The sequence below is a fragment of the Nomascus leucogenys genome, chromosome 9 (genome assembly GCF_006542625.1).
Source record: "Nomascus leucogenys isolate Asia chromosome 9, Asia_NLE_v1, whole genome shotgun sequence".
Lineage (NCBI taxonomy): Eukaryota > Metazoa > Chordata > Mammalia > Primates > Hylobatidae > Nomascus > Nomascus leucogenys.
The window spans coordinates 66278994-66292276 of record NC_044389.1 but is presented as its reverse complement, the minus strand read 5'-3'; the positions used below and the strand labels follow the sequence as shown (position 1 = coordinate 66292276).

The 13283-nt window shown below is 35.7% G+C and overlaps 1 protein-coding gene across 7 annotated transcripts in view; it reads left to right on the top strand.

Moving 5' to 3' along the window:
* The window catches only part of HELQ (helicase, POLQ like), a 51353-nt gene that overhangs the window by 27388 nt on the left and 10682 nt on the right, over window positions 1–13283 (top strand). For 6 of the 7 annotated variants that reach the window (XM_030819078.1, XM_030819080.1, XM_012499575.2 and 3 more), the window contains 5 exons: window positions 283–387; window positions 2319–2541; window positions 4354–4511; window positions 5978–6076; window positions 10354–10527. In XM_030819078.1, the coding sequence (XP_030674938.1) occupies window positions 283–387; window positions 2319–2541; window positions 4354–4511; window positions 5978–6076; window positions 10354–10527 (759 nt within the window). The remainder of the gene's footprint in view (window positions 1–282; window positions 388–2318; window positions 2542–4353; window positions 4512–5977; window positions 6077–10353; window positions 10528–13283) is intronic. The other variant, XM_030819079.1, reaches the window with a different exon arrangement.

The window sequence follows — 13283 nt, the reverse complement described above, 5'->3', positions numbered from 1 at the left end:
TTTTAAAAATTAATTATTAATTTTCTTTAAATGATGCTTTCTTTCCTATATGATTAAGAATTAGAATGGTTTGAAAATGTATGTATTTCAGACAATGAAAAAATATTTTTCCTATTTGTTTTTCTTCCATTTTTAATGAAGATAAATGTTAAATTCTTTTGTCTTTACTTTTTTGGTCTCCTTCTGGCTCCACAAGATTTATGTAAAGTATAAAATATTTATATTAAATGCCATTTATTTTTAATAATAACACAAGGCATGGTGTTGCTTTAAACTTTATAGGTATTGGAGTTAATAACTAAACCATTGGAAAACTGTTACAGCCATCTTGTTCAGGAATTCACCAAGGGAATCCAAACATTATTTCTCTCTTTGATTGGTTTGAAGGTATTTTTTTTTAATTTGTATCGTATTACTGTTATCTGAGGTAATAGAGGTTAAAAAGTTATGTAATAACTTTATATATGCAACTGTGTAGATTTTATACTAATTTTTTATTTAATAATTTTTTTCTTTTAATTTTTTTTCTTTTTAATGTTGTTTGTTTTCTCATCCACTTCACTGATTAAGGTAAATAATTTTTAAAAGACCATGGAATGGTCAGGTGCAGTAGCTCACACCTGCAATCCCACCACTTAGGGAGGCTGAGACAGGAGGATCGTTTGAGCCCAGGAGTTCAAGACCAGCCTGGGCAACATGGCAAGACCCTATCTCAAAAAAAAAAAAAAAAAAGATCACTGAATCCTAATGCTTGGCATGTGGTTGGCACTTAATAAATACTTGAATTAATGAAATTGGCTTTTTTTTTTTTTCTTAGAGATGGGGTCTTGCTATGTTGGTTAGATTGGTCTTGAACTCTTGTCTTCAAGCAGTCCTCCCACCTTAGCCTCCCAAAGTGCTAGGATTATAGGCATGAGCCACTGTGCCTGGCCTGTTTTGTTTGTTTGTTTGTTTGTTTTTTCTTTAATCTGGGACATGGTGATAAAATTAACTTTGGAACTGAGCGTGGGTGAACTGGCAAGTTGGGGCATCAGTGGAGAATCTGGATTTGAGAAGCCAGAAGCAGAGGTGGCCCAGTGGGTTTCAATTACTATGTCAAAAACTTTTTCAGGGAGGAATAGAAAGACAACATGATGGTAGATAGAGGGATCAAGTAAAGGTTCCCCTGGCCCCCTGCACTCTTCCACCCCCAGTATTAACTCTAATCATTTAGGTAGGAAACAGTACAAAAACTAAGTACATTAATAATCCAAAAACCAAGTATCAGTTCTTAAATATCTTAAAAGTATAATTTTAGCTTAATTGAATACTATATTAATAATGATTTTTATTAAAGTGGGAAGAAGCAATAGAAAATGTCTGTGCCCCATAATATTTTTCTTACCCCTTATATTGGTTTAATATGAAATTATGACTTACATTTTCCAGTTGAAATAGCATCAGAATTGTAAGAGAGAGAAATATACTTATTGATTGACTATATTTTAGTATAACATGCTGATTTCATTGAAATTGGCTAATAAAAATTATTCTAATTCAGAGTCAGCTCTACATCTGAATACTAAATGGAGGGTTAAGTATTCCTTATGATTGCCATTTTAAGTTATAAATAGTGAATAACAGTGAAAGAACAAGAAATGGAGATAGGAATGAGAGAGACAAAAATAGGTGGAGATCAACTATTTTTAGGTAACATTTTAGGCAAAATATTGTCTGACGCTGTTTTAGTGGAAACTTGTATTTTTTTCAGTTCTTTTTTTTATTTATTTTATGTTTTTTTATTTTTTTTTATTATACTTTAAGTTCTAGGGTACATGTGCACAACGTGCAGGTTTGTTACATATGTATACATGTGCCATGTTGATGTGCTGCACCCAGAAACTGTTGTATTTTCCTTTTTTTTTTTTTAATGCAACTTTTAGAGCTAAAGGATGTTTTCACAGGTGGGTGGAATGCAGTGCAGGGAAGATCCCTAAAGGAGGCTGAGTGAGAATTAGTGAAAATTGGTTGGGGAGTAAATAGCACAGTTTTGAAGATATTGTGAAAAATTATTTAAAGATCTATTCAAAGGAGTTTTGGAATGAAAAATGGGTACATGTTTTCGTAAAAGGCATGAATATAATAACTATCATCCCCCTAAATTTTTTGTTAATTTTTAATTGCCATTATAAATTTATATATGCAACTGTGTAGATTTAATACTAATTTTTTATTTAAATAGCTGTGAGGTATGGAAGTGAGTTATCTTGATTAATATGCATTCAAGGTGATGCCTTGAATTAAGGAAAATGCTCCAATGATGTCCTGAATTTTTTCAGATTGCAACAAATCTTGATGACATCTATCACTTCATGAATGGTACATTTTTTGGTGTTCAGCAAAAGATTTTATTGAAAGAAAAAAGTCTCTGGGAAATAACTGTTGAATCACTTAGATACCTGACAGAAAAAGGACTCCTACAAAAAGACACTATTTATAAGTCTGAAGAAGAGGTCCAATATAATTTTCATATTACAAAGTTGGGACGTGCTTCATTTAAGGGTAAGAGTTTACCTAAATCTTATTGATCATAGGAAACACATTGGAAAAAAATGAAAATTAAATTATACTTTCTTTAAGCTGGGCACAGTGGCTCATGCCTGTAATCCCGACACTCTGGGAGGCCAAGCGGGGGTGGATCATCTGAGGTTGGGAGTTTGAGACCAGCCTGGCCAATATAGTAAAACACTGTCTCTTTTAAATACAAAAAAAATTAGCCAGGCGTGGTGATACATGCCTGTAGTCCCGGCTACTTGGGAGGCTGAGGCACAGGAATTATTTGAACCTGGGAGGCTGAGGTTGCAGTGAGTCAAGATCACACCACTGCACTCCAGGCTGGGCAACAGAGCAAGACTCTGTCTCAAAAATAAAAAAATAAAAAATTATACTTTCTTTAAGTTGTATTTATAATTTTTTATTAATTGCATTAATCTTATTTTATAAGACGATAACTCCTTCAACTTTCAAAAGTTGAAAAATGTTTTGAATTATGAGTAAAGTACTGCAGAAGTATATCGAGAATAAGGTAGGCATCCCTCCTTCATGCTTCCCTCCCAGCAACCATACAAATCTTAATATTCTACCAAGAATAACAATTTGGTGTGTATCTTTCCAGACCTTTTCTGTACATTTCATTTCAGTGCATAATATGTACATATGTACAGTTTTAAGTTTTTGTCTTTAAACAAATAATCATTTATATTATTCTGAAACTTTTTATAAATTAAAAAAATTTTTTTTCTTTTTTTAAGTATAGAGACAAAATCTCGCTATGTTTGCCAGCGTGGTCTCAAACTCCTCACCTAAAGTAATCTTCCTGCCTCCCAAAGTGCTGAGATTACAGGCATGAGACAACACATTTGGCCTGCAACTTGGTTTTTTTCTGAATATAATGTCTTAGAGATTGTTTCATGACAGTGAATAAAGTGTTGTGGGGGTTGTTTTGGTTGGTTGGTTGGTTTGCTTGTTTTTGACAGGGTCTTGCTCTGTTGCTGAGGCCAAAGTGCAGTGGTGCAATCTCAGCTCACTGCAACCTCCGTCTCCTGGGCTCAAATGATTCTCCAACCTCAGCCCCCCGAGTAGCTGGGACTATAGGTGCATGCCACCATGCCTGGCTAATTTTTGTATTTTTAGTAGAGATGGGGTTTCACGATGGTGCCCAGGCTGAGGCTCTTTTTTAGTGAAAAATAATACATGTCTGTTGTTAAAAAAAAAAAACCTAAGAACTCAGAATTATGTTAAGGAAAGTGCCATATTGCTGTCCCATTTCACGAGCTACTACTACCAGTTTGATATGTATTCTTTCAAATATTTTTGTGTGTGTATTTATTTTTCAAATAGAATCATCATTTAAATATTTTTTTCCAAATTGCTTTTCTCATAAGATATCATGAACATCTTAACAGATGAGTCTCTTTAAATCTATCTCATTTTTCTTTTAATACTACAGTCATCTATAGTATGGATGTACCATAATTTATTTAACCATTCGATGTTGATGGACACTTGCATTCTTTCTGATTTTTCTCTGTTATAAACAAGGCTGCATGGACATCTCTATGTATTTTGGGGTACATATGGAAATGTTTCTCTGGATTAGATTCCCAAAATAGTTGGATCAGAAGGTATGTACTTATTAAGTGTTGATGAGTACTATCAAAATGACCTCCAAAATAGTTATATAGTAAGATGTTATAAGAGATTTTGAAGACTTTTTGCTATATTTAAGCAATTTCTACACAATACTTTATTTAAAACCATCTCTTTGCCCCTCTGGTAATTGTGAAAGATTGAATATTTGTATCTTTCTTTTAGGAACTATAGATTTAGCTTATTGTGACATCCTCTACAGAGACTTGAAGAAAGGTCTTGAAGGACTTGTGCTTGAAAGCCTTCTTCATCTAATCTACCTAACAACCCCCTATGATCTGGTTTCACAGTGTAACCCTGATTGGATGATATACTTCAGGCAGGTAAGAATATAATGTTTTTCAACTTAGGCTACTTCGTTTATGAATTATTACATGCTGTTTTGTTTTGTTTTTTAGAGATGAGGCTTTGCCATGTTGCCCAGGCTGGTCTCAAACTCCAAGGCTCAAGCGATCCTCCCACGTTGGCCTCCCAAAGTGCTATGATTACAAGTGTAAGCCACTGTACCCGGCCTATTATATGCTTTTTATGAAGTGATTGTTCACTTTTTTTCTCTATTAAAATATATTTGGAATTGGATATTTTTTTCTTTCAGATTTTAAAAATTGTAATCTGGCAACAGCATTTATGGTTTGTTTAACTTTAATGTTACTTTTCTCTTAAATATAAACATATTTGTTATTGAAAAAAGTAAAAGTTAAAAAAAAGAAGAAAAGATTATCCATGGTCCTATTTCCCCACAGAAAGTTACTGTTATGATCACTGCATTTTATAATCCCTAGAATGCAAAGAAAACAGTGAAAACCATCTCTGATGATTGAGAGTTTAATTACATGAAAGCTCGGTCAGAGCCAAGTATGATAATACATTAAATCCAATGATGTTAATAACTGAAAAGGAATATTTATTTTACAACCTATCACAAAGTAGAACTGTCCATACTTATTATAAAGCCAAGTGGTAACATACAGTACATTATGATTTTACTGTGAACAGGCTAGCTCTATAAACGTATATTAGGGCTGCGTGTGGTGGCTCATGCCTGTAATCCCAGCACTTTGGGAGGCCAAGGTGGGAGGATCACTTGAGGTCTGGAGTTTGAGACCAGCCTGGCCAACACGGTGAAACCCCATCTCTTCTAAAAGAATACAGAAATTAGCCAGGCATGGTGGCGCACACCAGTAGTCCCAGCTACTCAGGAGGCTGAGGCAGTAGAATCTCTTGAACCCAGGAGGCGGAGGTTGCGGTAAGCTGAGATCATGCCACTGCACTCCAGCCTGGGTGACAGAATGAGACTGTCTCAGAAAAAAAACAAAAACAGAAACAAAAATGTTTATTAGGCAGAGGTAGTATACGTCTTTTAATCACAGAAAATTAACTTTCTTTTTAATGTCATATTTTTAAATCATTACTGTTTTTTTTTTTTCTTTTCTCCGTCTCTTCTCAACTTCCTGAGTTTACATTACTCAGGAAGTAAGTTTTTTTTAAGTGGCATTATATAATGCAATTACTCTCAAAACCTTTCCTTCTCCTTCCCCTCCCTCAGCCATCTGGTATTAAACATAATCATATAGTCCATGGAAACCAGTACTTGTGGCTATGCCTTTAAGTAATTCTAAAGTATGTTATATCCTAATGATATAACTTTAAAACCTGCAATATTTACAAATACATTTATCTTGTTTTTTGTATCCTGAATCATGAGAATGTGATATCAAAAGAAATACTGGATTTGGTTCACATGACAGATTTTTTGATGCTTCCATCTATTTGCTGTTTTTCCATGTAGTTCAGCCAACTCAGTCCAGCAGAACAAAATGTAGCTGCCATTCTTGGAGTCTCTGAAAGCTTTATTGGGAAGAAAGCATCAGGCCAAGCCATCAGAAAGGTACTGCATTCTTTTTTTCTTCCGAAATAATAAGTTCACTCAACACTTAGTTCACTCACTAAGTTCACTCAACAAAATTAATACCATTATATTGATCTTTTTTGGTTTACATGTTTTCCTTTAAATTAGTATAATGCTCATTTTACTACTTAAAACATACTTGAGCATCCAAAATGTATGAATATTTTTAAACAACATTTATTTCTGGGTGGTGTGATGGCCTTTTTTTGGGTAGCATGAAATGTTTTCATAATATTACACAATCCTGATATAAGTTCAATTCAAAGGAGGAAATACATTTTCTAGAAACTTTATATTAGGCTTTCTATTTGCTATCAAGGATTCTAAGATAGGATGGGTCTGGGTTTTTTGTTACTGCTTTTGTCATCCTCAAAGAACTCCTAGTCTAGTACTTATATTACGTAAAGCATTTTAGAAGGTTAAAGGGGATAAGCTAATACTCGTTTGTGTGATATCTTATATTTTGATGTTTTAAAATTCAGTCAGCAGGCATGAAGCAAGTTATCAAATGCATATACTAACTTTAAGAGAAATTGAAGTAATTCTTTCATAACCATACCTTCGATTTCCTTAAGATAATGTTATTTTCCCCCTTGTGATACACTTTTTTTTTTTCATTTTAAATTTTATTTGGCAATCCAATTTACATTGAAACCTAGTTACCTTCCATTTTCCCCCCACACCTTTTTTTTTTTTTTTTTTTTGAAGTGCAGTCTCACTCTGTCGCCCAGGCTGGAACGCAGCGGCATGATCTTGGGTCACTGACACCTCCGCCTTCCGGGTTCAAGCAATTCTCCTGCCTCAGCCTCCTGAGTCACTGGGATTACAGGCGCCCGCCACCATGCCTGGCTAATTTTTGTATTTTTAGGAGAGACAGCGTTTCACCATGCTGGCCAGGCTGGTCTCAAACTCCTGACCTCAGGTGATCCACCCGCCTCGTTCTCCCAAAGCACTGGGATTTGCCACCGCATCCAACCTCCCCTATACCTTTTAAATTTGCATAGACAGTACGGATTTCATTTTGTAAAATGGAAGATGATGTTTACTTACACTTAAATTGATGGTGCAGTGTCCCATGCATCACTGTGTCATAAAATAAAAAATAATGGGCCGGGCACAGTGGCTGATGCCTATAATCCCAGCACTTTGGGAGGCCGAGGTGAGTGATCATGAGGTCAGGAGTTCCAGACCAGCCTGACCAACATGGTGAAACCCCATCTCCACTAAAAATACAAAAATTAGCTATGTGTGATGGTGGGCACCTGTAATCCCAGCTACTCAGGAGGCTGAGGCAGGAGACTCACATGACCTGGGAGGCAAAGGTTGCAGTTAGCCAAGATCGCACCACTGCACTCCAGCTTGGGTGACACAGCAAGACTCCATCTCAAAAAAAAAAAAAAAAAAAAAAAAAATTCCGTGAGCCCAGCACAGTGGCACACACCTGTACTCCTAGCTTCTCAGGAAGCTAGGGCAAAAGATTTGCTTGTACTCAGGAGTTTCAGGCTAGCCTGGGCAACATAGTGAGACCCTGTCTCAAAAATAAAAATAAAAGTATCTGTAGTACTTAAGCATTCATGTTATCACCATTTTTAGATTGGGTCTTTTACTTTGGAAATGGCTATGTTGTTTAGACCTTCAAAATGCTGAATAAAAATATTTCTTAAACCTTTTATATCAAACTCTAAAATGTAAAATAAAAACAATATCATTAATTTGGAAATAATTATCAAATAATAATAAACATGCAAAAATCTTATTAGAATAGTATATCTTTTTAAGCTTGAATCCAGAGTTTATTTTTGTTGCATTTAATGTAATATAGTCAACAAATATTTGCCAAATTGATACATATTTAAAATAGTATGGACGTGAATTTATCTTAATTACAAATGGATTAATTACTAGTTTAATGTTTTGGAGGTATAATTTTTTAAAACTCTAGGGAACATATTTAAATACTTAAAATCTAATTGATTTCTCCACATTGAAAAAGAGGCGCCCCCCAGTCTTTTTTGAACATTCTTGATTTCTTGCAAAAGATTTTTTTTTTTTTTTTTTTTTTTTTTTTGAGACAGTCTCACTTTTGTGGCCCAGGCTGGAGTGCAATGGCACGATCTCAGCTCACTGCAACCTCCGCCTCCCAAGTTCAAGCAATTCTCCTGCCTCAGCCTCTCAAGTAGCTGGGATTACAGGTGCCCCGCCACCACACACAGCTAATTTTTGTATTTTTAGTAGAGACGGGGTTTCACCATGTTGGCCAGGCTGATCTTACACTCCTGACCACAGGTGATATGCCTACCTCAGCCTCACAAAGTGCTGGGATTACAGGCGTGAGCCACTGTGCCCTGCCGCAGAAGATCTTGAAATTGGCATAAAGCATTGTATTTTGCCATATAATAATTATATCATTTTTCTTGGCTTAGGAAATACATTCTAAGAAAAAACCTACATTGACTCAATTTATAGTTAGTACTGAAGATGCACTAAAATTGGGAAATTAAATAGCTTTCTTTTCCTACTTGATGTTCAGCTGTCATACTTTTTCAGCTTAATGCTTTTAAAAAAGTGATCCAGTATCAACATGCAGAATATGTAACTCATACATCCTTCAATTTGTCACCGTAAGTTCTCATTCCATTCTTTTACTATGGTGGAGGATATAATTTTATATTTTATTTTATTTTTTATTATTTTACAGTTTTTTTTTTTTTAAATAGAGACAGAGTTTCACCATGTTGCCCATGTTCTTGAACTCCTGAACTTAAGAGATCCTCCTGCCTCAGCCTCCCAAAGTGCTGGGATTACAGGTGTGAGCTACCACTCCCAACCTCTAATTTTATTTTTTATATCTACTTTTTCTTTTTTAAGTTCGTCTTTTTTCCCTCGATTTTAAGAATTAATTAGTTTCTAAGCTTGATACTAGCTGTGAAATCCTTTATGCACAAATATGGTCATTAGGCACCACAGACAAAAGCAGGTACACAGAATCTAAATCATCAACTACAGGAAGCATTTTTCTATCTCTTTCAGGTGTTTTAGCTTGGACCGTGTGGAAATCATAGGATCTAATATTTACTCTTAGTTTATAATATAGACAAGCTTATTAACATATTTATCTAAAGTACATTTGTCTAATTTATTATAATAATCACATACATATACAATTTACAAATACCAAGTAACTGTAAAGGTCTCTCTCCCCAACTCCTTCCTTTCCTGTATTCATTTTCTATAACCGCCATAACAAATTACCACAAATGGGTGGCTTAAAACAACAGAAATTTATTTTCCCACAGTTCAGGAGACCAAAAGTCCAAAATCAAGGTATTAGCAATGTTGATTCCTTCAGGAGCCGCTGAGGAAGAAGCCATCCGTGCCTCTCTCCTAGCTTCTGGTGGTTACTGGCAGTCCTTGGTGGTCCTTGGCTTATAGATGCACCCCTCCAATCTCAGTCTCCATCTTTGCATTGCTGCCTTCTCTGTGTCTCTCTGTGTCTTCTCCTCTTATAAGGACACTAATCATTGAATTTAGAGCCCACTGTAAATCCAGGATGATTTCACCTAGAGATCCTTAACTAATTGTATCTGCAAATATCTTGTTTCCAAGTAAGATCACATTCACAGGTACTAGGGGTTAGGATTTGTACATTTCTTTTTGTGGAGTGATGGAGAGGGGGTACAATTCCTTCCCTGTAGAAGGAAGTTTAATTTATATTGGAAATAATTTGGTTTATCTTTTAACTTTTATTTATTTTTATTTTTATTTTTTTGAGACAGGGTCTCACTCTGTCGCCCAGGCTGAATGCAGTGGTGCTATCTCGGCTCCCTGCAATCTCTGTCTCTTGGGCTCAAGTGATCCCTCAGCCTCCCAAGTAGCCAGGACTACAGGTGCACACCACCACACCCAGCCATGTTTTTTGTTAGTTTGTTTTTTTGTGGAGACGGAGTTTTGCCATGTTGCCCAGGCTGATCTCAAACTCCTGGGCTCTTGCGATCCATCTGCCACAGCCTCCCAAAGTGCTGGGATTACAGGCATGAGCCACTCTGCCTGGGCTTATCTTTTTTTTAACAGTTGGAAAAATGATAATAAATTTGAATTAATCTGAAGTACATCTATTAGAAATTAGTTTTGTTTCTATGGAATTATTCTATCCTTGCTATTCTGTAATACAACTTCAGTTTTCCTCTTGTCCAATTTTAATAACATACATTTTTAGCAGGTCTAATAAACGAATTTATTTGATTGTGTCTTTCTAGAAGGTGGACAAGGACGTTGTCAACAGGCTATACCTGTCTTTTGTTCTTTATACCTTGCTCAAAGAGACCAACATTTGGACTGTATCTGAAAAATTTAATATGCCTCGAGGATATATACAAAATCTTCTCACTGGAGCTGCCTCATTCTCATCTTGTGTGTTACATTTCTGTGAGGTAATTTCATTGAATATATGATATGTACTTTGTGCATCTTCTGGTTTTAACTGTTACTAAACTAATAAGCCAGTTAGTCAGTATGTCAGCATTTTCTCCTTGTTGACATATTCTGTTATTACAGAGCACTAAAAAACTATTTAAAATGCACCTTTGTTTTTATCTGTTTATGAAACTACTATTATGTACTTATGGTAACAATACAAAAATTACTAAGTCAACTAAAACACATAATGAAAAGTGTCTTTTTAACCCAACTCTTAAAGCCACCGTTAATAGTTTCAGGTATTTGGAATTAACTGTTAAAAACAACCTATTGATGTAGATTCCATGTGAATGTCTTTCACCTGAGTAATAAAAATGTCAGGTGTTTGGTTAGTAAGTGACCTATATCCAACAGCTACCATGCGACTATTTAGTACTTTATTCTCTTTTTAAAAAAATTTAATTTTGACTGGATGCCATGACTCCTGCCTGTAATCCTTGCACTTTGGGAGGCTGAGGCAGGTGGATCACTTGAGCCCAGGAGTTCGAGACCAGCCGCTTGAGCAATGTGGCAAAACCCTGTCTCTACAAACAATAACAAAAATTAGCCAGGCATGGTGGCACACACCTGTGGTCCCAGCTACTTGGGTCTCATTCTGATGCCCAGGCTGGAGTGTAGTGGTGCAATCCAGGCTCACTGCAGCTTTGACCTCCGGGGCTCGGGTGATCCTTCTGCCTCAGCCTCCTAAGTAGCTGGGATCATAGACATGTGCCACCACACCTGGCTAATTTTTTTTGTTTTTTTTGAGATGGAGTCTCAGGCTGGAGTGCAGTGGCGCAATCTTGGCTCACTGCAACCCCCACCTCCCGGATTCATGCAGTTCTCCTGCCTCAGCCTCTAGAGTAGCTGGGATTACAGTCACACAACACCACTCCCGGCTAACTTATGTATTTTTAGTAGAGATAGAGTTTCACCATATTGGTCAGGCTGATCTCGAACTCCAGATCTCAAGTGATCTGCCTGCCTGGGCTTCCCAAAGTGTTGGAATTACAGGCATGAGCCACAGCGCCCAGCCAATTTAAAATTTTTTTTTGTACAAATGGTAGGGGGGGGTCTCACTATGATGCCCAGGCTGGTCTTGAACTTCAGGCTGAAGTGATCCTCCAGGTTGGCCTGCTAAAGTGCTAGGATTACAGGCATGAGCCGCCACGCCTGGCCCCATATTCTCTTGATTGCCACTGTAATTTAGTATATTTGCTTCCAGTGTCAGGCAGCTATTTAAAAGTTTTTACATCAAATGTGTATTTTATAGAACAATTTAAGAAGAAAACCTTATACTGGCCATATGCATTTGCGATGGATTTAAGACTTTATTAAAATAAGCTTTCAGAATTCCTTTAAATAGCACAATAAAGCTTACCAGGCTTTTACATCCAGATAATTTTTTTATGTTTTTATAATATAAGCCATTTTTGCTGCATTTAAATTTCTTCTTATTGGGTGGCATAATAATCCTTTCCATATTTGTCTCCAAGTCAATTTTTTAAAACTTTTTTCCCATGAATTGTTTTCTAAACTTAAAATTTACTTCATTTTCCCTTTCTTAAACCTTCATATTCTGTATATGTATATGGCAATTAATTCTATCATATGTGCTAATGAAGGGAGTAAATAATTCAAAAATACTTGGCTTTCGATTGAATGATAATTATTTTAACAAATTTAGCTTTCTAAATATCTTTTACTTGTGCTGATTTTTAAATGTTGGTTTATACCCCCGAGCACATGGTAGTTAAACAGAAGACAAAAATTATGGGTAACAAGAAGAAGCTAGCCTTTAAAATGTATTTTCTTAAGTTTTCTATGTTTGTTGTTTTTTATATTTAAAGATGCTCTCCCTAATATTTTTTCCCTTTGTTTTCATTGCAACTATGAGGACTTGAGCCTTATAGAATTGTTCAAGTAAAAAACTCCAAAAAGCATCAAGAAAAACAGCAATAATTTGATGGCTAATCCTAAGAAAAATCCAGCTGACAATTTGTACTCTAATTAATTAACTTCATTTATATATATCATAATTATATAATTACATATAAAATAATATAAATATTATATAATTATGTGATATATATTACATGTATATAATTTTTCAAATTATTATCAATAGAGACAGGGATCTTGCTGTGTTGCCCAGGCTGGCCTCAAACTCCTGGACTCAAGTGGTCCTCCCACCTTGGCCTCCCAGAGTGCTGGGATTACAGGCATGAGCCACCACACCTGTTCTACTTTCAATATTTCAAGGCAGGGGTGTTCAATCTTTTGGCTTCCCTGGGCCACACTGGAAGAAGAATCATCTTGAGCCACACATAAAATACACTAACAATAGCTTATGAGCTAAAAAAAAAAAAAAAAATCTCATGATGTTGTAAGAAAGTTTACAAATTTGTTTTGGGTGACATTCAAAGCCATCCTGGGCCGCATGTGGCCTGTGGGCCACAGGTTGGACAAGCTTGTTTCAAGGTATTTTTTATTTTAAAAAGTTATAAATGGTACGAAATGGCAGATTAATTGTCTTAGTTAAGATGCTTTTAACTACAAGTTGCAGAAAAACCCATCAAGGTTTAAACAATAAGAAAAAATAATTATTTTATATAACAGGCATGCCAGAACTAAGGCAGCTTCAGGGTTAATTGATTCAATAGTTCTGTTCAAGGTTTTCTTCTTTTTACTCTGCCATCTTCATTACGTTGATTTCTTAGTGGTCACAAGA